This window comes from Ammospiza nelsoni, chromosome 5 (assembly GCF_027579445.1).
Source record: "Ammospiza nelsoni isolate bAmmNel1 chromosome 5, bAmmNel1.pri, whole genome shotgun sequence".
Classification (NCBI taxonomy): domain Eukaryota; kingdom Metazoa; phylum Chordata; class Aves; order Passeriformes; family Passerellidae; genus Ammospiza; species Ammospiza nelsoni.
The window spans coordinates 14,333,330-14,360,540 of NC_080637.1; the positions used below are offsets into that span (position 1 = coordinate 14,333,330).

Below are 27,211 nucleotides of genomic sequence, written 5' to 3' on the forward strand. Positions count from 1 at the left end.
TACATGTCTATAAGAGCAGTGGATTCTATAATACATTAGCTTTGAAGGATATGTGGGCAAAGAAGAAAAGCTTCAAGAGAAAGCAATCATATTAACACCCACCAGGTTCTGAAGTTAAAGAATCCTTGGATGTAATGTACAGCAGAACACTGAAAGATGACTTATATAATTGACATTTTCACTGAATAAGGCTTCCTGAAACTGTGGAGTGTCCTAATAATTCTATATCTAATGTAATTTATTCTCTGAGTATTGAGGACATAATTTTTTCTACAGGCACCCTCTACTTCTATATTTTTAAAAATGTATATCCTAAAATTTATCCTGTAGGTTATTGCTTCTTTTTTGTCCCAACATTTTTAAGCTCATCGTTGTTCATATTTTCAGTCTGAATGTTTTATCCTGTTTCATTTCATTCTGTCATGCAGTCTGATATTATTCTTGTATATATATTTCTCCAATGTTTGTAGATTTTCTGAAAAGAACAAATTCCTTCCTGCTAGGTCCATACTATTCCAGTAGCAAACATGTTGTCAAACTGTTTCTTTCAGTTTTCACTGTAATCTCTTTGCTTATATTTGAAGATAGCAAGTAATAATAAATAAATAAATTCATAAGATGATAGTATTACATCTTGCATGGGATTATCTGATTTCATCACCCTCTGAGCTAGATGATTTGTTTCCCAAGAATGTGTCTATGCAGCTGTTTCATTGCTTAAAATGCACAGCACCTTGTTCTTAAGCCAGATCAACTTGAAAGTGGTTTTAGCAAAGTGCCTTTACTGCGTCTTAAAATCAGCTATTCCTAAACTTTTGTAGCTTCAGTTGGTTTGCTTACAGTTTTTACATTACATTACATTACATTACAATGAGGAGACATACTGAGCTAACAGTAAACTCTAACAGTAAACTGTGAACAATAACTTTCAAAGATAGCTGTCTAGGAAATCTATAGTTACATTATAGAAAGCTGTTTCATTATCCAAGTTACTACAACTTAGGTGCTTTTGAGGAGGCAGGGTGGAGTTGTTAGGGGTTTTTTTTGTTTGTTTGTTTGATTGGTTTGTTTTTGTGTTATTGTTTGTTTTGGTTTGGGATTCTTGAGGTATTTTTTTGAAAAGTGTCTAATTTTAAAGTCCACTTGTTAGCTCCTGTATATCACTGCCAAATTTACTTTTTACCAGAAGAGATACTGTGTTAGTAACCAGGCTCTGCTAGTAGTTCTTTTCTTAAACCCCCTAGGACAGGTGTAACATTTGTGTTCTGTGAGTTGTCAGCCAATTCTTTTGGCTTGACTTTCTTAATTTGATAGCAGTGTTTGAACTGTTCTGATTTTTGTCTAATGTACACTAAGAGCCCAAGATATCTGTGTCTTTGAGCTGCAAAAATAGCAGAGGTAGCAGGTCAAGGGAGGTGATTCTGCCCCTGTGACACTCCATGTGGAATGCTGCATCCAGCTCTGGGTCACTCAGGACAGGAAAGACATGGATCTGCTGGAGTGAGCCCAGAGGAGAGTCACAAAAACAATGGCAGGGCTGGAGCACCTCTCCTGTGAGGATTGTTCAGCCTGGAGAAGACTCAGGAGACCTAACATCAGCCTGTCTGAGCTTACAGGGAGCTAGTAAAAAGGGTGGGAGACAAATTTTTAGTGGGGCCTGTAGTGATAGGACGAGGGTTAATGGTTTTAAACTAAGGAGGACAGATTCTGACTATGCACAAAAGGAAGGTGTTTTATTGTTTTGGTTTTGTTTTTCTTGGTTTGTTTTGTTTTGTGTTGTTTGTTTGTTTGTTTGTTTTTTATGATGAGGGTGTTAGCACACTGGAACAGGTTGCCTAGGGTGGTAGAAATGCCCCATGCCTGGAAATATTCAAGGTCAAGTTGGATGGGGCTCTGAGCAAGTTGAGTTGAAGATGTCCCTGCTCGTTGCAGGGGGATTGGACTAGATAGCCTTTAAAGGTCCTGTCCAACCCAAACTAATCCATGATTCTATGATTCTATTTTATGTATCCAGGTCCATGTTTAGCTTTATCAGTATGGGGTTTTTTTGTCTTTAATTTTTATCTCCAAAATTACTTTACATGCATATACATCCTCTGCTGTGTAGCTACAGTTTCTTTAGGACAGTGTTCAGGTCTTTGCCTTAATGTAGGGTAATCACCAGTGTATTGCTTATGGTGCTGACACTCACTGGCTGAGGTGAAAAAAATACATCATGCATTGTATAATCTGTACTATTCTGAGTTGAAGATTTAGGAGCTTGAGGTTTTATTAATGAAGAGATTGCATTTAAGTATGACTATTAAAATTCTTGTTCATATAAATATACACCAAATTTTTTGCTTAGAGGAATGTGAGATTAAGAAGGCTGCACTGTGAAACCAGTTTTAGGAGGATAGGAAATTCAGTGTCTCTGTAGTTTATCTCCTTATGGTTACAGAGCAATTGATTCCAGGAATTCAAAAGCCATCAAGCATTTCTTGTCCGTTATGAGGGAAAATACTTTTTGGTGTGTTCTTCTGTGTTTTGTTTTTAAACAAAAGCTGACATTTAAATGACATTTTAAACTCTTACTGTTCAATGTTTCTAATACTGCAGAGAAGGCACAAGACTTCTGAGGTGTTTGGAGACTTTACGTTTAGGTATCTGAAACAACCCTGGCCACTGATAGTGCAAGTTAAAAAGTTTTCCTCCATTCCTGGAATCAGGAGATCCAGGAGGAAAGCAATTTAAAATGGCAGCTAAACAGAGGTTTTTAGCTAAAGTATAATGCTCAACAAATTTGATTACCTATAACCTTTTTGCCTTCCAGTATTTGATTTCATTGTGTTTTCTTTCTTGTAATTGCAGTTATTGCACAGCTGAGACAAAAACTTGAAAAATTACAGGGCAGCAAACTTCCAGAAAGTTTTAGAGTTCCATATGATCCTGGGCTAAGAGCAGGAGCACTAGTGGTAAGTATATTCTGACTTCGTACAAATAATTAAAAAAAAAAATTTGCAAGTATGTGTCACTTGGTAAAAAGTTTACTAATAAAAGGTCTTATTTCTTGTGGACACAGTGACATTGCATGGACTCAGTAGATTTTTGTTCCCAGAGGTATTATTATTTTTCTAAATGTAAAAACATGCCACCATGGGCTAAAAATTTTGCAATAACCCATGAAATCCTAATCATTAAATGGCAATTATACTTTTTCTTTTTCCATTAAACCAGGTAGCTGACTTTTTTTTTAAATTAAATAACTGTATAAGACTCTTATCTGATTCAGGGGCTTTGGGATATTCAGTTTCCATTCTTTCAGTTACTTTCTCTGTCTTATCCTGATTCATATCTGTCACTAAGGTTTGGGTCCAGACCTTCATCATGCTTACAAAAATGCCTGCCTCTGCTATTTCTGATTTTTTGGTATCTCTGTGTTAGTTTTGTTAGAAAGTACATTGTGATTTTGTTAGAAATACATTAAGAAACACTTGGGTTTTTCTATATTGCTGCCTTCAGTTTTGTGGTGAGATTGCAATTGAGTATGTTGACTCAGAGTTAAAAAAAGATTCATAGATCAGCAGATGTGAAGTGAGAGGAAATTGGATCATGCATCTAAAATGCAATGCGAGGTCTGGGTAAGGAAGCACAGTCAAGATCCTTGGACTCACTTCATGTGCAGCAAGAACCCTACAAGAAAAGAACCCCTTTATTTTCTCCTAGCTGAGGACAGAAAAACCCTATTATTTAAGGAATTTCCAAATGCTCAGGTATTGTCTAGATATGGCCATGTTTCTGTTAAATAAACCTGTGCCTTGGAAGACAGGCTATAAACTGGTCTGTCTTCAATCTGAGATAATGAAACACCTTTCAGGTGAGCAAGGCTGAAGCCCTGTCAGCACAGAAGCCAATTCAGACATTTCTTACTCTGAAGTAATTTGTGATTTCTTAAATACTATTTTCTTGTTAGCGTTTTGTATATTCTCTTTAGTCTTCTTTTATATATATTTTTTGGTGCAGAAATCATCAACTTTGACAGAAAGTAGGTTTTAAAATAAAAAAGATTTCTCTGGATTTTCTAGTTTTTCTTCACTTAGGAAATACTCAGTCCTATCAGGACCTTCCTAGATGAACTAAACAATAGATTTACAAAGGATGTCCAAGAATCAATGTGTTAGCTTTTCTTTTTCCAAACTATATGAATAAAAATGTTTGGTAAAACCAACTAAGCTTTCATTTAATGTCTATTCTAACACGTACTGTTTGTCCATAATCTTTAAAACCTAAAATTTTTTAAGTCTAAACCAAATATTTGAAACAAAATCAGAGTTTCAAATAAGTTTGAAGATTTTAAAACTTCTTTCCTTTTTGAAAATGAGGATGGTAAAAACTATTTTGTTTAAAACTACAGGCTCAGAATGTAGATGAAATATGAATATACTAAAATACTCCTATATAATGAATTCTATCTGCTCTCAAACACTGATGTGCAGTTGCTTGTTTTTTTTTTTTTAATTTTAGATGGCTTTGTTGTACATAGTAATGTTCAACAATGAATCAGGAATTCCAGAATAGAAAGTCAGACATACTACAGTTGTCTTAGCCATAATAAATGAAAAAAAAACATTTAAAATACTGCAGTTTCACATCTGAATTTATCAGTATTGAAAATGTAATTAAATAGGGAATCTATTATCTTATGAATGATTACCTTAAATTAGTTTCAAAAATGCCATTTCCCCCATGAATTTTAAGACATTACTAAGGGAATTGAATTAAGCAATCTGGAATGTAGCTGCTAGAAGTCAGAAGGGTGGATGATGTGGTAAATTGCATTGGACAATGATAATTTTCTCGTTTTGCAAAGCACCTGTCAGAGTGCCCTTGTGAAGGGCCATATTTTCCAGGTTTGTCAGAATCTCTATTCCTGTTTTAAATTTGTCTGAAGCAAGCTAAATCCACTTTTGGTGAGTTAAAATACACTTTTTCCTTTATCATGGTTAAAAGTTGTGTAGGTTCAAGGAGGCTTTTTGTGGCAACTGAACTCCTTCCTTTACATCTGCTTTCAGTGTGTTGCTTGTGGTATAGCTGAGTGGAAGCTGGTAAACTATTCTCTTAAAAAGGTTTCTTGGGTTGATGTTGGCATCAGGAAACAGTAAGCATGTCTTTCACAGATAGAAAAATGTAAAGTAATGGCGTCCAAGAAGAAACCCCTCTGGCTTGAATTTAAATGTGCAGATCCAACAGCTCTGTCAAATGAAACCATAGGCATCATCTTCAAACATGGAGATGACCTCCGTCAGGACATGCTAATTTTACAGGTATGAGAGCTAAACCTTATAAAAGATAACATGAATATTTTAAAATATTTTAAAATAATTTTGCTTTTCCAAAGTGTCTATACCTCGTCTTCACTGTCCATATGAAATGAGAGGTTGTCTTTTGTATTTAAAACTCTGTATGGCAAGGCTGACATCAGCACTGGCTCATCTTTGTTGTACTGTGTTATGGATTAACCCTGGTGGCATGGAAAAAGAGGAAGAGCAAGAAAACTTCTGAGTTGAGCTAAAGGTGGTTTAATACACAAAGGAGATGTGGAAGAACGAAGGAAGAAAACAAAACAAGTGGTGCTAAGGCAGTCACTCCACATCCCATGGGTGGACCAGTTCCCAGCCAGTCCCTGCACATAGGATAGTTAACCTACATAAGCCCTTGCTCCCTGTTTTATTGCTGAGCATGGCATTGTTCAGCATGGATATTTCTTTGGTTGGTTCAGGTTGTGTCCCTGGTTGTGTCCCTTCCCAATCTCTTGTGCACCCCAATCTAGTCACAGTGAGTTGGGTGAGGAACTGGCAGCCTTGGCACCCAGCAGGCACTGTTCAGCTGGGACATGGGCACATCAGTGTGTTCCCAGCTCTGCTTTGGCCACCCCCTACACAGCACCCTACAAACTGCTCTGAAGAAAAGGCACTTCATCCCAACCAGACACAGTGCATACAGCTACCCTGGCTTTTCCTGCCATATGCCAGACATATTTCACATTTTAGTGTTCTAGAGTGTGGTGGTGTTCACAGGAGTCCCAGGATGAGGGAAGAGAGGAGAATCTTGACTCCATTTTTCAGAAGGCTGATTTATTATTTTATGATGTATATTATATTAAAGAAAATTATATACTAAAAGTACACTAAAGAAAGAGAAAGGATTTCATCAGAAGGCTAGAAAAGAAAGGAATGGAATGATAATAAAATCTTGTGACTGACCAGAGTCTGAGACAGCTGGACTGTGATTGGTCATCAAGTAGAAACAATCCACATCAGACCAATCAAAGATGCACCTGCTGCATTCCACAGCAACAGATAATTATTGTTTACATTTCATTTCTGAGGCCTCTCAGCTTCTCAGGAGAAAAATCCTAGCAAAAGTATTTTTCAGAAAATATGTCCATGACACTAGAGACAGAATCTTACTTAGTGCAAGATGCCCTGTTTCTCTGATGAAGTGTTTTTATCTTTTATTTATGCAGTGGGTGAAGTTAGCAAATGAAAAATCAGTAGCTAGTGTCACTCTAGGTTCAGACAACTGGTTTGTTAGGGCTTTGGAGGTATTAATGGGGAAAAGTGGGCATGCTTGCTAACACATTCAATCTTACCTTATGTAGAAATCATACTGTATATTTATTAATACGTTATAGAAGAGTAAAGATCTACTGGTTGCAGAACAGAAGAAGAAATATAAACCCTGGTTCTATAACTGATTATCTTGAATGGCTGCAGACTTTCTGTATGCATCTCTTAATTAAATAGCAAAGTAAGTTTAGCCCCATCTTAGAAGTCTTAGAAGTGTTATTTGTATGAGTAATCTGTAATGTTGAAATAATTTGAAATAACTTAGCATATCCATTTGTTTTTACTAGATTCTTCGAATTATGGAATCCATTTGGGAAGCAGAATCCTTGGATCTCTGTTTGTTGCCATATGGTTGCATTTCTACCGGGAACAAAATAGGTATGTGATCACACTTACTGTGATTAGAAATTCAAAATACCATATTTACAGAAGATCTGGGAGAACTATTCTAATACATGCTGTAGTCCTGAGGTAAGCAGCTCTTTATTACACTTGCTGTGAGCAGCCTTCAGGTGCAGCTTGGCAGTGGTTTCTGCCCCTCCCTGAGCTGTAGCACAGCTGTTTACTGGCTGTGATTCCTGTGCAATGGCTTGGCCTGTGCTGCAAGCTCCTCTTTAAAAACAATATCTAGTATGAAACATAAGTGAAAGTGAGTGACTTATTCAAGATGTATTTTAATGTGTTGACAGGAATAAAATAAAGAGCAAAGCATTTACATTTTTTCCTCACCTAAAGCTTCATACCTTATACCACATAGAAGCAGCAACATTACTTAACAGGATACTCAGGTAATATTTCTCTCTGGGCATTAGTTCCTGCAGCAGAGATGATCAATTTTTCAGAACGTGTGGTGAAAGAAATCAAGTAAGAATTCCCAATAAAATTAAGACTCTTTATAACTCTTTAATATACTTATGTAATGTACTTCTTCTCTAAAATCCATTGCCACATAAAATTTTTTAACATCCTTTGGATTTCAGGATATCTCAGAAAACCCAAACTCACTGACAAAATACCTGATAGTGTGACATAAGAGAGTTTCTTTTCTCCTAATAGAAATGTTTTAAAATTGAATGATATTTATTGATAGAATTTTAATAATAAAGAAAATGGAAAATTGTACATCAAAATCCTAACTAACTATAAATATAAGGAAAGTCAGGGGGTTTCTCTTCTTTAGAAGCTTTAAATCTAATTTTTAAAGAGCTTTTTAGGATCAGATTTAATTTTGTTTAAAATTATCTCAAGAAAATGTAATGTATTGAAAAAATGAAGGAATAAGGAGGAATTCTGCCAGTAATTCTAGCATTTTCATACTTGAGTTACAGATTTCTGTTATTCTTTCCTGAATTCTTAATTGATTCCCCATTCTTCTGTCTCAAGGAAATAATATTTGATTTTCCTATAGGTATGGGAGAGCTGTAAGAATTTAGTACTTTTTTAGCACCACAGCAGGGGCATGGTTAATCATATTAACACTTCTGCTTGGTTTACTGAGAATACCTGCAGCCTGAATTAGTAATGCCCAATGTGGCACACTTTGATGTAGAGCTTATGCTTGTTTGGAGCAGAACCAAAGAGTAGTGGCATGCAAATGTTCTTTCACAGTATTCACATGTGGTCTTCTTCCAGGCTGCTTCTTCCCTCTCTATTAATACTCCCATGGAACTTGGGCAGTTTCTGTGCATTGATACAAGGCCAGTACCCCACTCTACACTGAGCATAGGGAAATGAGTGTCTTATATGTGAGGCTGGCACCCCCTCCTGCATAGAGCATTCTCATTCTGTTAAAGACATCGCATCCAGTGCAGTTTGTAGTTTTGGAAGCATCTGTCCTTTCCACTGCTGTGCCAAGCAGGCCTGTGTAGGATGGACTTTCTCTTCTCTGTATCACTGGTACAAGGTCACACCCTGCTCTTTCTCCCTTTGACATGTCCATATGTTCCTGGCTCTGGGAGGCAATTACCACTACTTACTGTGCAGCATCACTGCAGAAAACAAGAAGTTCAAGCTGGCTTTTAGAAGAGTCACCACAGAGCTCCAGACACACATTGCATGGTGCATTTCCTGCTGCACTCCCTCCCAGCTGGATGCAGCCCAGCTGAGACCTGCTGTCCTTGGCACCTCCTGAGCCAGCCGGCTCTGCTCCCCCGCCGCCAAGGAGCTCTTGGCCGGCAGAGGGAGATTGGTGAGCACAGCCAGGGAAAGCTTTTCCAACAGCTGGAATGGGAGCTGCAGCTCACACCCGGGAGAAAAACAACAGCTTGAAGCTTGACAAGCTGAGATCAAAATGCAAAGCTTGTAAATTTGGTGGTCTTGGTGGTGGGTTTTGGAGGTCATAGTTCCACCATAGTTTTATGGCAAACATATCCAGGCCACTGTAACGACAGAAGAAAATACCTCCAGGGGTATTCAGCCATGAATTCAGCCATGCAGAGAGGGCAGGAAGAGATTGCTGTGTTGTTACTCTGTTACAGGAAAATTTGCACATCATTCAGTAATTGCAGAAGGGTGGGATTATGATTAGAAAGAAATTTATCTGCTTCAGACAGTTAAGTTGAAATCAACTCAGAAGCTGCTTTGAATTGCTTTGGAGAGAAATGGATATTTTTGTTTGCTTGCTTATCTCTGAACTGGAGCTGAAGCTAGAAGACACTGTTGAACTTGAACCAGAGGGAAAAAAAAATTTCCAATTACCAAATAAATTCAATTAAAATCTGACTTTCCCCCATATAGGCATGCCCAGTCTGGACTGCATTTGCTAGTCTTGGCTACAGTGCAGGGTTGTGTTGCAGCCTGTGTTTCTGCATTTCCCTTTAGCTTCCTCTCTGTCACATGCCATGCTGGCAGGAGCAGGACAAGGCCCTGTTTCTGCATGGTATTGCTGTGATGTGCCAGTGTGCCTTGGCAAGGGTCTGTTCAATCTAGGGACAGACCCCATGGCCCTGACAACCAGAGCTTTCCACCAGCAATCCCAGTGCTGTACCTTGCGTGCACTGGGATTTCTGAGTTTTCTGTGTAAATGCACACTTAAGCTAAATTGGATTTACTGCAGGAGGGCCAGCTCTATTCCTCTGTCACAGCCCTGGCAAGACTTGCATTCCTAGACTGCAGCAAAATGAAAGCTTTTCTTCAGCTCCTTGTATTTGTTAGGTTGGAGAGAAGCTGGGGAAAATGTGAATTGGGATCAAGACAGGAATATTCCCTCTCGTTGGGAAAAGCTTTATGCAGTGAGTCCCCACTCATCATGTGATACATCCATTTTAAAAGAGGAGGAATTTTGATGCCAGGCTCTTTATGAACTCTGTCTGGTTTCAGCTGGGAATGAACAGGAACCATTGCTTCTTGTCAAATAAATTTCTGCTCACAACCTATGAAGACCTGCAGTTGGTTTTTAAACACATTTTAAAATTTAATTGTGAATATTTTTAGTATGCTTTGATAAAAATGTAATACCTTCTTCTAACCTTTTCCTTATTTTCTTAAGGAATGATTGAAATTGTGAAAGATGCTACAACAATTGCCAAAATTCAACAGAGTACAGTTGGGAACACTGGTGCATTTAAGGATGAAATATTAAACCAGTGGCTCAAGGAAAGATGCATGATTGAAGAGAAGGTGAGTTCTTTGAATTTTTAGGAAGGATTTTAAATTGCACCCTACTAATTTAGGAGCATTGAGCCCATATATTTGTGTTTGTTACTTGTGGGGTTTTGAAAAATCCATTCATTTTCCCTGCACTCAGCTGTGGGTGTCTATGAATGAGCCTTTAGCATCCAGCTGGCAGCCAAGCTCCTGAGAGACAGGATGCTTCTGAAATCACTCCTTTATCAATGGAAGTTAAAAGTGATACATGAGGAGCAGGTTGAGAGGACATCTAAGAGTACTGAAAGGCAATGTGGTTTTAGAGGATTCAGGCGCAGGTTTTGTACTCACAACTCCTTTGCTTGTGTACATCCACTGACCCACTGCAGCTTTCTGCCACATTTTTTCCCTCAGAATGTGTGATCTGCTCTGTGCTGCTTTTCTGTGCTGAGGGACAGAGCCAGCACAGGGGGTGCAGTGCAGGGCTGTGAGCTTGGTCTCTGTTGTGCAGTGCTGTATTTTATAGAACAGTTTGCCTAAGTGTTGGTAGATACATTTCAACAGAAAGGTACATAACTTTGAGAATGGTTGCATTTAGTACCTAGCATTGAAGCATGTAACATCTCTAAGCTTTATTTTTAGTTTCAGGCAGCTGTGGAAAGATTTGTTTATTCTTGTGCTGGATACTGTGTGGCAACCTTTGTACTTGGAATAGGAGACAGGCACAACGACAACATCATGATTACAGAAACAGGTGGGTTGTTTTTTTTGAGAATTTCATAGATGTGCAGACTGTCTATACTTCACTAGATTTATGTTTCATTTTAATAAATAGTGCATTTAACAATGAATGAAGAGACACAAACCAGTTCTGTCAGTGGTGCTTACAAGGTCAAGTAACACTGAAATGTATTTTCACCCCTGTTGGCCTTCATACAGGCTGGAGATATCTATCTAATAATGCCATTATTTTCCAGGGAGCAGTTTCATACAAACTAAGTCATTAGAAATGTCAACCAATTTTTTTTTACTGTCTACATCTAAGGTCTGAACACCAAAAAACTTTATAAAGCAGGCAGCTGTTCATCTATCTGATGTGTGGTTGTGATTCTCACAGTGTTCAGTGGAACTGAATTCTGTCAGAATTCAGATGTTGCTGGACTGTTTTCATCTCTGAGGAATGTAGTTGCTTTGTGTACTGTTGTAAAAACTTTTAGGAAATAGGTGTACATGGAGTATATTTGTTTACCTACTAAAATTTGTGGGATGGTTATATACTCCTGAAGAAATTCAGTTTTATTGTACTCCAAACTTTGGGAGTTACTTCCATAGCTGCACATTGTTTCATCCTTAATTTTACTTACCTATGGAAAGAACCCCTGAACAATCTACATATGGAGGAGTTTTATTTAGTCTAAGGAATTCACTTTTAGTTTCATGATCCTCTCACTTCATAATTAGTCTCTGGTAAGAGATGGAAAATAGTTAGAAAGCTGAATATTTGTTATTGATTATATTAAAGTTTTATCAGTTGAAAGCTGGAGAGAAGAAGTACCCTGAAGGCAGAAATTATCTAATTGAAGACTACAGTAAAAAAGTTCAGTAGAAGCCCTTGGGGAAGAAGTGACTAAGAAATGCTTTAATTTCAACATTATATATAATATAATGTGATGTATATATAATATAATGTGATGGCAGAACATGAGGCATGGGTCAATAGACAGAAACTGAAAAAGAGGTGTTGTTCTGTTGTGGTCATGAGCAGGTTTGCCTCAGAGTCTTTAACAGGATCTCTCTTGAGCCTCAGGGGCCAGGAGGATCTCAGTCTGAGAGGTCTGCAGAGAGTCAGATTTGGTAGGCTGGGGGAACTTGAAAGCTGGCTTAAAATCTGGAACGTTTAAGGATATTCCACCTACAGATCACTGTTAAGTATCATCTTATATAATTAGATATTTTATCTTTTTTAATAAATATGCCACTACTACAAATCTGTGTTTTTAAGTAACCATACTCTTGTATCCATTTCCTGAGTGCCAGTGAAAGTAATAAAGCAATGTGGAGAGGAGCAGCACACTCCAGTCCTGTAGGTGTAGTGACCCTTAAAAGGAGAGGTTTTCATTGCTTTTGTGGGAACTGATGCCTTGCTACTCTCTCAAAGCTATCCAAAGGGTGACAATGCAGACTTGGAACACACAGAGTGGTTTAGAAATCACTAATGAAGGTCTGTGAGGAGAAAGCATGTTCTAGTCAATGACATTTGCCAAGGAGATGGGTAGTGCCAGAATCCCATGGGTGTTTGAGACATAACCCCCAAGCCTTTTCTGTGTAGTGATGCTCTGATTGTTACGGGGATGAGGCACAAGCTTTCCTTGGTTATTTTTGAAAAGCTGTGAGTGTATGTTTAGATAGTACAGTAGCTTCTGCCAGACTTTTAACAACTGCCAAAGATAAACAAAAAGTAATTTTGCTAAGAGGACAGAATTATTTATTTCCCAGAAAAAGAAAGAAAATAGTCTTTTCTGCTGAACTTAAGAGTGATCATATGTACTGAAAAAAAGGGGTTGGAACTCCTGTGAATACACCTAAGTGTTCTTTGCAGTTTATTTTATTTGTGTGAATGTGACTTCTTCTTCTCTTTATGAAGGTAACCTTTTCCATATTGATTTTGGCCATATTCTTGGGAATTATAAAAGCTTCCTTGGAATTAATAAGGAGAGAGTTCCTTTTGTGCTGACTCCAGATTTTCTGTATGTCATGGGAACTTCCGGAAAGAAGACAAGTCTCCATTTCCACAAATTTCAGGTAAAAGAATGGGAATTTAGCTGCAAATCAATTAAGCAATTTTTTTACCCTCTAAAATGAGCATTAGTGCTTTGATTTTCAAAGATCTAGGCTCCTGGGTATTATGTTAATAAAATGTACCGAATCATAATATGATTCCGGGATATTTTAGGCCCAACTAAGAGAAAAAATGATCTGTACAATTATGGGAACTAGAATTCAAACATTCACAAAGGCAAACTGAAAAGCTCATTAGCAGCAGACCAGATAAGCAGTTCTTTCTTTGTTTCTTGTCTTGATTGAAAACACTTTGCAGAGGGCTTCAGTGTTGGTGCAATTAGAAGAAGCTCATGGCTCTAGGCAGAGCCTCTGTGGAGTATGAGCAGGATTGAGGCATTCTTTGGCTGTCTTGGCCAGTGTTATTCCCTCCTGAGTCTGGCCCCGAGTTCTGGGACTTGGACTGCTGCATCTGAGTAAAAATCTGTAGTGACCCTAAGCTATTTCAGATGGTGGTTTGTGAAGTGGATGGATAGATTTAACTGTGAAAGAAGGGGCATTAAAAATCTGTTCTATTGCTTCTATTTGAAATTTAGTGCTTTCAAACCTGTTGGGATTATTTGAGCTAGTGTAGAACCTGGTCAAAGAGGGAGTTTAGTATGCAGTTCCTATGTTTAATGAAATTAATGGGAGCATGGTTCGTCAAAAGTACATGTATGTCTGAAGTCTTTGGAGACTTTGAGTAAAGTGTCTGATTTAGAAAGCAAGTTCCCTATAATATTAAAAGAAAAATTCTTCTGTGGAGTGAGTCAAAGCCAAAGACTGAATTTCATGTTCTGGATTCCTTGTGGATGAATTAGTCCCAGTATGGAGTCTGGTTTCCCAGTACCTTAATTAAGGTCCTTCCTGTTGGATGGTGACTATGTCCCTTTGAACACATATGCAGTTACTTCAGCATTTTGTCTCCATGTGTGGATGCATCTCAATGCTTTTACTCACTCATCCAAAAATGAGTGTTACCCATCTTTGGGCTGGACACATCCTGCAGGCTTCCCTGCCATGGATGGGGATCCATTTGGATCCTCTTGCAATTCCCACCTTATGGTATCCTTATGTTAGGACAAATCACATTGTCCACCAGAGACAATCAAAAGGGAGAGGCCATGTGTGGAGAGGACTCATGCAAAGAAGAACCAATGATCTTTGAAACTTCTGAAAATAATTAAAGAACCAGCTGCAATCCTTGAATTTTCTTTTTTGCCAGGTCTGCCTTTATCACAGTGGAAGTGTTTTGAAGGAAACTTGTAGATCAAAAGATGTTAGGGTGGGGTTTGCCATGGGTTGGAACTACTGTGGGAAGGGAACTATATTGGAAGGGAATGCTGAGCCCATGCTCTCAGGGAAGCCTGTGAGCTGTGCTGTGTACAACAATGATACTGTTGCCACAGCTATTAAGTCATGTACAGGTGTGGGACTGAAGCACCATTCTGGGGTATGTAATTTCAAAGACCTCTGTTCTTGAAGCAGAAAATAGAAGTATGAAAGTGTGCTAATGGAGAATTGAAAGGTGTCTGCAGTGAGGTAAAGATGTTTTCATATACATGGATCGTCCAGCTCTTTAGAGAGAATCTGACCTTTGCTTCAGTAGCCCAGACACCAAAATCAATTGGAAATAAGTTTGGTCATAGCCTCTCTTCAATACATTATGCCTCCATCATAGAGTCCTGGGTTTGACTAAATAAACTTTTTGTTACTCTGGTACTAATTTCTAAGTTACTAAGTACTGCTACCATCCCAGTAATGCACAGTTTAGGAATGCTGTGATAGCACCAATGTCATTTCCACTTGTGTCCTTGGCCAGATAAAAGGTGATTAATTGCTTTTACTGTTGTGAGTTTTGATGGTGATGGGAGACCTGGGCATTTTAAGTGACATGGTTTAGGCACAGACAACAATAAACTGACCAAAAAAATGTAAGTTCATGTATAGTTCTGCTGCAATAGCTACTGTTTATATACCACTATTGCAGTAGTACTTTAAAAGTCTTTTCTGTCTCAAAGACCAGTAAAAAATAAAATACTTCTATACAAGTAAAAGAGTAACACAGAGCAAGATTTGCATCACATATTTGGCTATAAAAAAAGTATGGGTTTTAATTACATGGACAGAGTTTAAAAAAACTGAAAATTGTAGTTTCATTTTCCAGTTGACTTGTTTCATCATATTTCCTAATATTGAGGGATTCATTCAGTCTGCCTGCTGACTCATTCAAGTATTAATGGAAAAGTCTCAGCATTTATCCTTCATTAATTTTTAAGAACATCTCTCATTATTTTGTACTTTACTACATTTAAACAGTTTGTACTTCAGAAGACTCCTTTGTTTTGTACAGTCTTGGGTGTTTTTATTAACTTAATAATCTACTTTTATAAAATTTTATTTCTTTTTTATTCCCTGGACATAGCCCATACAGATGTGTTAGCCAGATCTCGTATTGCAGATGATGGAGAAGGTTAAAAGGACAAATAACTTTGACCAAAGTTCACTGCAGAAGAGTGAATTTATTTAATTACAAAATCTCATGTATTTGATTGTCAAACAAAGGTCACAGAAAGTAAAAGGGTACTCAATTCATCACTGAGAAATACTTATTTGGAGTATACTGTACAGGGAAGGGATGGCCTATGTAATAGAACTTGGGCACTTTATATTATAAAAATGCCTGGATTTTAGGATAATAATAATTAGGTCAGTTTCAGGCTTTCAGAATGATTGTTCTTTTCTTTCCTGTTGGGCAATTTGCTTTCTCCTCAGCTCCTCTCATTTTGCCTCTGGCTTTAGATGAGTTATCAGCTTTCTTCTCAATCCCACAGTAAACATGTGCCTGCCCTTGACACACACCTATCATCTGGGCTATTTTTGGTTCTCACCGCCTCTCTCAGAAGTGTAAAAATTCCTTTTCTTGGAAAATACTAATGCAAAACCACATCCAGATCCTGTCTGAATGAATAACTGTAACAGGCAGATGCAGATTTTTAAAATCTTTTGAATTCCTGGAAGGATTGCCTTTGAGATGCAGTGATACCAGGTTTTTCTTGACTGCATAATTGTTTTTCTGTCTCAGACACCCAGAGCAGTGAGATACATCATCCATACAGAAATGTAAAACCTTCTTTGATATAACTATAAAGACCTTTCATCTCTTTCAAGGGTAACAAAACACAGACTAACTCTTGTGACAAGATTTCTCTGTTTGAAGTTAAGAATTACAAAAAATAAATTTTTCTCCTGCTATAATGGAAAGAAGCTATTCCCTGTGATAAGGTGATTGTGCTTTCTATTGTAAGCTGTGCTTTGACCATTGCATTTAATCTTTTGCTGTGCTAGAACTAAACTGACACTGGTGTTCATAAGTATAATCTTATTTCAGAACAGAATTTATTTGGGAATAGAGTAAAAGATTTAAGTTCCCAGGCAATACTAAAAAAAGAAATTGTACAGACAGATCTTCAATGTATCATCTTCCTTCCTTTGTATTTGCCTAACCTGTCTAGTTTGGGGTCCTGGTGCTGCTGATGTAAACAGTGATAGATGTTAAGATTATTTGTGCACTTCTTCCTATTTCAGAGAAGAAAAAAACCATATATCTTGTAAAAAATTCCCTGTGTTCTGGAGGGCTGTTGGGATTTGTTGGACGTTTACATTAAAATACTTGGATTTCCCAAGCATTATTCAAAAGCTTAATATACAGCTGTTGAAAGGTTAAATTGAATATTTAATTGGGTAAAAATTAGCATTGCTTCAGCTGTGGTTTAAATAATAACAACCTTCTTGGAAATTTTTTTCATATTTTTACATTACTGCATTGCAGACCCAATTTCTAGTTGATTGATGATTGATGTCTTCATTGCATTGTTCTTATTTCTGCTAGTAAATTAGTTATAAATTTAATATAAGAAGTAATAATTTCAATTTATGTATTAGTCTCTTAGCAGGAAATAATTGTTTTTAAAGCATTGCATGTTTTTCCAAGCTGCAGAAATGTCATTCTTCTAAAAGTTCTGTTGTTAAGCACAGATTATTTATACATGAAAATGAAAAGGCTCTAAAAAACGCCTATGGAATCCAGAATGACAGTGCATAGTGATAGAAATCCTGCAGCAAGGCAGAATGCCTGAAGACTAGAGCTGTCAGCTAGAAAAATTCCTTAAACACCAAGGCTGAAAATCTTCCCTGTTAAATAATCCGTCACCACTGCACAGTTAATAGACATCTAGAGAAAATGAAGAGCAATCCCCTGGAGGTGCTGCTTTGTTCAGTCTCGCTTGCCAGCCACAGTCTTTAAATGGAAACATCCCAACAGGAAAGGAAGACAGGGAATTATTGCTGTCTCTTTTAACAGCCACAGAAAGAGGTTATATGGTAGAGAAATTCTTGTGAAATTCTGGTGTGGCTAAGGTTTTATGCTTTAGTAATTAATGTAGTATTAAGAGCTGTTTGTTGTACACCCAAACAGTTCTTGCTGCCCCAAGCTGTGGTGAATGAAGTTACACTGAGCAGCAGGTGCAGAAGTTTGTGTCACATTTCAACTCAGTTGAATGGCTCTGTTGGGTCTCCTGTCACTGACACTTGAGTGATTGAATGGCATTGGTTAATGAGAGTCCTGTGAAATCCCTACACCATCCCTCTCAATCCATCTCCTCAATTAACAAAAATCTCTTCTCTCTCACAGGACGTATGTGTGAAGGCTTATTTAGCTCTCCGACACCACACCAACCTGCTGATCATCCTGTTCTCCATGATGCTGATGACTGGAATGCCCCAATTAACCAGCAAAGAGGATATTGAATATATCAGGGAAGCACTGACAGTAGGGAAAAGTGAAGAAGATGCCAAAAAGCATTTTCTTGATCAGATAGAGGTTTGCAGAGATAAGGGCTGGACAGTGCAATTTAACTGGTTTTTGCATCTTGTGCTTGGAATCAAACAAGGAGTAGAAAAGCATTCTGCTTAATATTTTATGTAAATTAACTGTGGGTGTGAATAGGAGGTTAGTGAACCTACATGTTATTTCTGAATTATGAATAAATGAGCAATCAAAATTGCCTTTTCTCTTTTGGCAGCTTAAATGGATCTTGTAAAAAGGCAAGGACTTTACTCTGCCCCTCCAGAAGATCTTCCTGCAGATAATATTTTTTTTCCATTTCTAATGACACTTCAAGTTGCTGGATTCTTTTAGTTCCTTTGCTGTTTTGGCTTGGATTTTTTTTCCTTCTTTAGCAATAATTTCAGATAAATATAAGGAGGAGGTTGAGTAAGATGATAACCTACCCCTATGACCTTAATTATCCATGAGGGTCAAGTCCTTCAAAACCAGAATTTATATAAAATCTATGGTTTTAGTGAAATCTCTGTAGACAATCCATATGTGTCTCAGGATGGTTTAGACACAAATGTTCTTCATCTACATCCTTCTCTTTTGTCCCTTCCTCGGCATTTTGTCCTTTCTGGATTTTTAATATGTTGTCAGTAGAAAAGAGCTTTGGCTCTGCCATTGGGGGAAATTGCCTTACTGTGACCTCCTCACACAGACAACCAATCTTGACTGCCAGGAGAACTTCATAGTTACTGGGAAGTTCCTCAGATTTGAACATGAAGTTCTGAAGGTTTAATTTTGCAAGGTTTTTTTTACTGTACTTTTTAGTGGGTAACATCCATATTATATTACAGATTATATTCTTAGTGCAAAGTTATTAAAATTCCACCTGTATAGGAAAAGCTTTGTAGAAAAAGCAATGGTACTTCCTTATCACTCAGAGAAAACTCCTTATCTAAGAGTAATTGACACGTTACCAAATATCTGAAAAACCCAAAGTTATTTATTCCTTGGTGATATATTTTCAGGATATACCTAGAAGGAATTAAATGTAATCTTTGAAGTTGTGTATATTTTGCTATTTATTTTCAAATTCCTGAAGAAACAATACTACTGAAAAGCTATTTATGAAAGAAAAACCCCCCTTGTCTTTAATTTCAATATTTAAACTTGAAAGAGGAAAAACTGGGCAGTGTAAGTAGAATTTTAACTCTCTACTTTAGATTGCATGCAAATCAAGTCTGCTTATGGTAGGAAAGGAAAAAGACATATAGCTTGAATTAGTCTTTGACTTGAATTATTATGGTATACTTCTTGCTAATTGATTGTTACCAAAGAGAGAAGATGGCTTATAATATTGCTTTTTTGCACTTGTGCCCATGTAATTTCTTCCTTCATTGTAGTGTTACATGGGCTTTACATTACATATAAATGATTAACTGAATTTTAAAATTCTGTTATCATTTGCTTTGATCATTTCACAGAACTGTTATGATTTTAACTACTGCTACAACTGAGTGCATTCTTGAAGGATTTTTAATAAATGTACTGTAATCGGTGTCTCAGTTATGAGATGTAGCCAATCTATTCTTGAAATGGTGATGTTTAATTGTTTACTGTGCACAAGTATTTTTGATGTAAATGGTAGACCCCAGTTAAGGAAATCTCTAAGATTAAAATGTAGACTATTTTGTTATTCTGTTACATTATTATTCTGTGCAAGATAGGCTTTAGATCATACTAAAATACAAACTAAATGGTGAATATTGTCTGTAAAATGATATTTTAGATATGTATTTTATAGATCTGAAATAAATTGATATGTTTATTTATTTGATTATTATTCATGAATAAGCAGCTTAGTGCAAAATACATGTAAATAATTTTAATCCAGTTTCTTAAAGAATACGTAATCTCAGTAAGAAATAATATTCAAAGTCCCACTCAGAGGAATTGTTTTAGTTCCGTATTAATAACTCTGTATGATGTCAGATGTAATGAAATTTAATAGTCTGTTGCAATTATTGTAATTGAAAAATGTGTATAGAATATTGCCACTTTCAAAGAGCACTTTATTCATTCCTGGTTCGTTCTATGAAGAAAAATCTGAAGATTTTAGTAAGTTCCTAGTTTTAAAAAATAAGTAGATCTAGTGCTAAATTTAACTGTAGCATGGGGAAATAAATGCTAATCACAGCTTCAAGGGAAATGGCACTCTTAAAGCAGCCTCTACTTGCAGGAAAAGATCTACAAGAGATCTGCACCCAGAAGAAAGTTATTTAGTCCTGCCCTAAACTTACACTGATGATTTTTATCAGCAGTTTACAATGTGCTGTATTGAATTGTGTTTATTGCAGACACCTGAAACACCTCTGTGCTGAGCAAATTGCCAGACTGTTCACTGCTTTCCTTGCCCATGAAGCCTATGGCTGGGCTGCCTGGGCTCTGCTGGGCTGCCTTGTGTCCTCTGGGCCAGCCTGACTCCTGGGAGATCAAGAGTGGCTGCCAGATCTCCTCTTTACCTGCAGAGCAAGCTGTGGGCACCAGCATCTCCTTACAAAGGGCTGCACGATCATGTGGCTGATTATCAGCTGCATTCTGTGTCCCTCTGGAGCCTCCACCCACCACTGACCTGGTTCTGTGGCGAGCCCTGACAAGGAGAAACACCACAGAGATGTGGCTTGAGGCAGGGCAGGCTCAGCAGGGCGAGGAGCTGCTTTCCAGGAGGAGGTGGCGCAAGGACACATCTGCATGTCCCAGACAGAGCACCCTGTCCCGTTCTGCAGTGGCATCCCAGGCCTGGAGAGCTGGAGCTTTAGCACACGAGCCACTGCTGGAGCAGGAGGCTGAACCGCAATATCCCAAGTCTCCCAAACTCACTGACCCTACAAAATAACTGGTTTTAAGGGTTGTAAACCAGGAAATGTGAATTAGTCATTAACCACTGACCACTTTTTTCAGAAGCTCTAACACAGCATGCAGAAAATTACTAAATTTTCTGAGTAGGTCTCAATTATCATCACTGTCTCCTGTTAGCCTTAAGATTATTTTTTGAAAATTATTTTAAGGACTACTTTGTCTTTGAGATCTGTAGTATTTTCTTGGTAGTTTCATTCACATCATGACTGCACCTAGCAGTGGAAATTTGAATCTATTCTTAGAGTCAGTGCCTCATACTCAGTTGTGACTGGACATCTGCTTTGACCCCAGCAAGGTCATTGAGATTTTGGTTAGCAGTGAGTGTGTCCCCAAGGCTCCATCCTAATTATATTCCAGGACAGGAAGAGAAATTGAAATGGAGCTCAGGTGTACAGTGTAATTATATTTAGATCTTCACTGAATACACTGGCTGCACTTGTTAGAAGTGCTTAATCTATCATTAGCAGAGTATTGAGACTTAACAAGTTTAGCAGATTTTTTTCTAAAATGTGATCAATGATACAGAAATACAGATATGAACAAATTACTTTAGAAAAATATCAATGGAAATTATGATTCTTGTATTTTAATTATAAACCTTTCTCCTGACTACCAGCACCATTCTGCAAATCCACGAGTCCCAAGGATTATACAGATTTCAGACTCTGTGCTAATGACTTTATAATGTAGTTTGTGTCAAGTAGCCTTGAAAAGAAAAAATTATTAAAATTGAAATTTGAGATGCCATCTGCAGGGTCTGGTGGGCTCTTTGAGCATCCCAGCAACATTGAATTTTCTGCAAAACTGCAAAAAAGCACTCATGTGCTTTCATTAATCTTCTCATTTCAACTTACATAATATATATTAAAAAAAATATTCCAGAAACAAGGAACTCTCCTAGAGAGAGGACAACAGGGAGAGAGATTCCTGCTGTGCTCACCCCAGTCTGCATTTGGAAGCCAGAATTGGCCTAAAAACGTACTAATATATTTGAAATCTTGACAGACAGTGAGATTCTGGAGAAGAGAAAACAGAAAGACAAACTGTGTGTCTGCAGTTACAGTTAATAACAAGGACTGACCAAAGATAGAAATGCCATGGTTATATCCACATGAGGGGTGCACATCTTCATCTCTTTAGAGAGAAGGGGCACTGGTGACCTGTTCTAGTCTGCTGACACAAGGAGACAGGCACAAGGCCATGGCTTCTCCTGGCTTTCTGTGCATCACTGGGTCCCATACCCAGCAGGAGAGGTGCTGATGTCCTGCCTGTTGGTAATAAACAAGGGGACACAGGACAGGATCCGTTCCTTCCCACCCCTGGAATGGGGTTTGTTGTTTCAGAGGGTGCCTGGCAGCCCCTGACACGGCAAGGCTGGGGAAGGCAGCGTGTGCCATTGCTCAGGTATTCTCCTGGGGATGCAGAAGAAGAGGCTGTCACTTTGGAAACAGCAGCAGCACTGCCAGGAATACGTGCCAGTTAATTTTAGCTAACAAAAGATTCCTGTGCATGGCAGAAGTGCTGGATGTTTTAATTGCAAGCACATCCCACACCTGGGTGCAGCCACTCGGTGTTCAGCATTAGGAGTCACCCTGTGCCAGTGCTGGTCATGCTCTCAAAGCTGCCTTTGGTCTAGTGCCTGTGGTCAGAGTTAGCCACTCATCCACTCACTAAGTGCATGAAGAAAAAAAGGAAAATAATACACTGTAGATAGCAGCATTTCTTTGTAAGATTAACAACGAGTAGATATAGAAGAAAAGTCAAGTCTAATGTAATGAAGAATACCCAGAAAAGATCCTTGAAAGGGAACTTGAAAGAAAATAAAAATGTTAATGACCCATGGTAGAAAACAGTTTTAAGACTACAGCTCAGAGTTTGTACCAGATGTTCCTTTGCCATTGAATGTATCTTTCTTTATAAAAACTAATTATCCTGCAAAAGGCTAAGAGGGTTATGACTGTTTAATAACCTAAGAAATATGCTGCCACAATGCTGTTCATGATAAAGAGTTCAATAGCAATTCAAGATTTAGCCAGAACTGAATTTTGCTCGATGCATTTACTATTAAACAACCTGAGATTAACAAAGAAAAAAAAAAATTAGCCTACTGCTTCTTCTCCAAATCAACCAGCAAGTGTCTGGGACTGGCAGTAAACTCATCACATGAGGAAGTTCTCTCCTATCATGATGGAAATGCATTTTTCTCTGAAGTATTTGGAGCTGGTCCATGTCAGGGACAGGATACTGGCCTGGACAGACTCTGTCCCTGATGCAGGATGGCAGATCCTCTGCTCAGCTGTCAAATGTCTGCATGAAAATATCTTGGTGAAATAAACAGGTCTCCTCAGGAAATGCTTCCCCTCCAGCCAAAGATATTCTTCATTTTGATGACATTCATGACAGCATCTCTGTTTTACAAACCTGTTTCCTTCCCACAGAATATGATGTATTTTCCAAATCCCGTAAAACAGTAATTCTGCCTACTTGGAGAGAAAAAATACCCAGAGATCTCAGTACCTTTGAAGTAGTCTGAAACCATAACTGTCCAGGCAGGGAGAGTTCAAGGTGATGGGTCATGCAAAGACAGGCAATTATAGGGACGTGCTAATTAGCTACACATTAATACTTCAAAGGACAGTCTTTGGGATTCTGTCATTGCAACACCAACCAAAGTGTGGGTGAAGAGTGGCCTCTAACAAGACCAGAGACTTGAAGGTCCTGTGGAGATTGAAAACAACTTTCAGTGGGAAGAGGTGGCCACTGGGTGCAGCTCAGCCCTCCCAGGGGAATGGGGGCTCAGTTGCAGCAGCTCAGGCAAAAATGGGGGTGTAGGGGCAGGGTTTAAGTGCCAGGATGAACTGTGTGCTCTGCAGGGTTTAGACCTCAGCAGATAGAGTATGTTACTGAAAGGCCCTTTCATGGGATTCATGCCACACAAGTAGTGATGTTATCAGGACTATTCTGTGAGAATAGTTTATAAAACATTATGTTTTCTCTTTTTTTTTTTTTAATTGGTAGATAAAATTTTAATATGAATGACTATTTTTCTGCTGCTGCTCAGGAACTTTACCCTAATTCCTCGTTTCTCTTCTCTTGTTGCTGTTCTTTGGACCTCAGAATCTGAAACTAGAATAAACTGTCTGTGTCTTACAGCCAGGAAATGCACAGCTGAATGTCAGCAAAAGAACCATATGCCAAAAGTACTGGTAGCTGGGCATGCTGTCAACACCTGCACTGGAGAAACTTGCTAAAAAATCTCCTGACTCTGACAAGGAAACAAACAGCAAAATAAATGTGGAAAAGCTGTGTGTGTATGCTTCAAGGTGCAAAGCACTGGAAGACTAAGCTTTAATGGCCCAGGTTTAATGCTCTATGTTCATCCTCCTGAGTACTATTATCAATGGGCTCAAGGTAGAAAAGGACTTTACAGTGAATACACATTTGACTGGAAAGTTAAGTGCAATAATAAGCAAAATACAGCCCTTTTTCAGAACATTCAAGACTCAAAAAAAGCAATAATGTGGGGCCACCATCTAGCTGTCCCCCCAGTGTCATGTATGCATGCTGTCCAACCCTGGGATCAGTTTAGCTAGTGGCATCAGCAGCTGCACTTTCTGAGAAGCAAGTTGTTACTCATTTTCAGTACTCCCTGTAAAGCAGTGCTGCAGAGAGCACCCTTTGGAATACCATCTTCACAAGGGATAGGCCAATGAAAAAGATATTTGGGAAAGTCTTTATCATAATTGCAATATCTTAATTTAAAACTGCATCAATTATGAACTACAAGAAATATTTCTTAGTGTTATTTATAAGATCAAGAGATTATAACCTGGGGATGCAAAAGAAGAGGCTGTCACTTGCTGAAACTGAATCATAGAAAAATTATTAAATGCACCATTTTGTCAAAAAGGCTTAGAAACCAAAGTATAGCTCATAACAGCTTGCCAGGGTTTGTTGTAATACAGCAGACTTCACATAGCTTTGAGAAAGACCTCAAAAAAAGGACACCACAACCCTTGAAACACAATTTAAACACCATTGGAAGTGGACAACTTGCTGGGACTCCTACAGGGAGAAGCTCCATGAGTGTAGATGAGGGAACAAACACTCATGTAGCAACATTTCCATTAAAAAAGGGAAGAGAAATATTTTTAGATGTTCAGAAATGTCACAAATCCATGAAGAGAATTATTTAAAAGACATAAAATAAGGCACAAAACCACATAAGCCCATAGGGGAAAATTATAAACAAGAACTGAAAAACCCACAACATTTGGAGAAACTGTTAACCCCTCCAAACTGTTCAGTGCCTACTAAAAAATAAAATGAGATCAAGGAGACATTGAATCTTTTAGGACAATCCATCCTTGATGAGGATTTAGTAATTCTGGTTAATTTGTGGAACAGCAAAGTATTCTTGGCTACTAAGGAACTGTGGAAGGCAGGAACAGAGTCAGCTCTGGAGTGTGGCCAGCAGAGACAGTGGCTGTCATTACAACCAGCACACCCTGCAGTGTGGCCTGCAGAGACAGTGGCTGGTCCTTACAGCCAGCACACCCTGCAGTGTGGCCTGCAGAGACAGTGGCTGTCATTACAACCAGCACACCCTGCAGTGTGGCCTGCAGAGACAGTGGCTGGTCCTTACAGCCAGCACGCCCTGCAGTGTGGCCTGCAGAGACAGTGGCTGGTCATTACAGCCAGCACACCTCAGTGGCACAGAGAAGGACACTCAGGAGCCCTCTCAGAAGGTGCACACAGGGAGAGAGCGCTGTGCACTTCCTAAACAAGAAAGGTCAGAAATAGCCAGAGACTGCTTCCTTTGTTCAAAACCACAGAACTGGAACCCAAGGAGCTTGGCAGCAATGCCCAGCACACAGAGCACAGCAGGGACTGGCAGCTGCTCTTTCTAAACTCAGAGAAACCATCGCTTGTGACAGCTGATTACTATGGTAATTCTTCAAACTCAGTCAAACCTGGGAGCTGACAATGCAGCAAATCAGGCTGTGACAGAGCCCCACAAAGCTTGCAGGCTGTGAGGGGAGTGGTGTACAGTCAAGAAACTTCAATCTCCAGTGCATTTTCACATCTTTGCATGCCATTTAGACTCTACAAATTGCCAGGAGTTATATGCTTCCTGTTAATTTACCATGTCATTTTCCCTAAAATCTATGGTTTACAAAGCCACATACCAAGCTAAAAGGAGGAGTGTGAATTGCCCTCCAACAACTAGTTTGTGTCTTGCACTTGTCTTAATGCTACTTTATTCATGGAAAAAGGGCTCTATTGGAAGATGCAAACAAATACCTCCCTGGCAGAGAAATAGACTAGAGGGACTTTATGACCTGAGGAATGTTCACAGCTGTGAGTTACCACATGGCAGTGCTTGCTTCCTAAGGGACCTGCAGTGAATTTATTAGTTATAGTCAACAACCAACATCTGAGGGATTTAACAGGTCTGTACAGGGTGGATGTCCCAGACAACCTGCTCTCCAGATTTTGCTTGGCCCAATGGATGGAAAGCTGAGAAATGTACAAAAATAGTCAATCATCTACCAAGCACAGCAAATTAGGGTTGTCAAGACATTCCCCTAGTTTACTTAACTACTGAAAATAAGCAAAAGAGCTGTGATTTGTTTGTAATGCCGAGAAATATTAATCAACACTCATTCACTGGAAGATAAGCTAGAAATTGTATTATAATAAGAAGTGTCAAATCACTTAAAACTTCCACAAGAAATGTCAGTATTGTGACAAGATTCCTAAGGACATGTGCTGTCCTCACAGTAATTAAATCAGCAGAACAACCTAATTTTTATTAGGGACGCACAGGAAAAGAGGATAACACTGTGCTCTTCACTGTGCAATATCCTGCCAGCAATACCAAAACTGCAAATGAAAAGAGGATATGTACAGTATTAACCAGCCCTGAGAATTTCCTGCTTACCACATAGAAGAGAAAATCCCAACACAGCCAACCCAAGCCCAGACGATTTTTCATATTTTGGCTATAGCTACAACAGCCAAAAGCAACGCTTGCTTCAGATGGAAAAGAAGATTTAAATGGCCAAGCAAAGGATTAAGGTACATTTTGTGAATATTTTTAAGAATCACTCCAAAATTCCTTTGCTTATGAGAACATGTGTCAAGACATAATTAAACAGTCATATGGATTTTTTAAGGGAGAGCTATGAAGTTAGAGAATTAGAGTCCTTGCTAATCTTTTTTTCATGTGTCTTGAGCTGAGTTGTGAGCAAAGCACGAAATATTTTGTTAATAAAAAGCCTATTTAGTTTAGCTTATCCCCTATGAATTTCCATTCCTTCACAGAGTCTAAATAAAAGCAATAAAATTATATTTACATTTGGATATTTTCCTATTTTTTCCATAAGAGGTAATTTCTTTTGCCCTCCTACAACACTGCTATGTATGCAAAGCCTAAGTATAA

The 27,211-nt window shown here is 38.4% G+C and overlaps 1 protein-coding gene across 1 annotated transcript in view; it reads left to right on the top strand.

Moving 5' to 3' along the window:
• PIK3CG (phosphatidylinositol-4,5-bisphosphate 3-kinase catalytic subunit gamma) overlaps positions 1–19,675 on the top strand; it is a 33,135-nt gene extending 13,460 nt beyond the window's left edge. The window contains exons 5-11 of the mRNA XM_059473187.1: positions 2,851–2,954; positions 5,157–5,303; positions 6,896–6,986; positions 10,096–10,226; positions 10,836–10,947; positions 12,838–12,995; positions 17,704–19,675. Of these exons, the coding sequence (XP_059329170.1) occupies positions 2,851–2,954; positions 5,157–5,303; positions 6,896–6,986; positions 10,096–10,226; positions 10,836–10,947; positions 12,838–12,995; positions 17,704–17,985 (1,025 nt within the window). The 3' untranslated portion in view covers positions 17,986–19,675. The remainder of the gene's footprint in view (positions 1–2,850; positions 2,955–5,156; positions 5,304–6,895; positions 6,987–10,095; positions 10,227–10,835; positions 10,948–12,837; positions 12,996–17,703) is intronic.
• Positions 19,676–27,211: the final 7,536 nt, after the last annotated feature.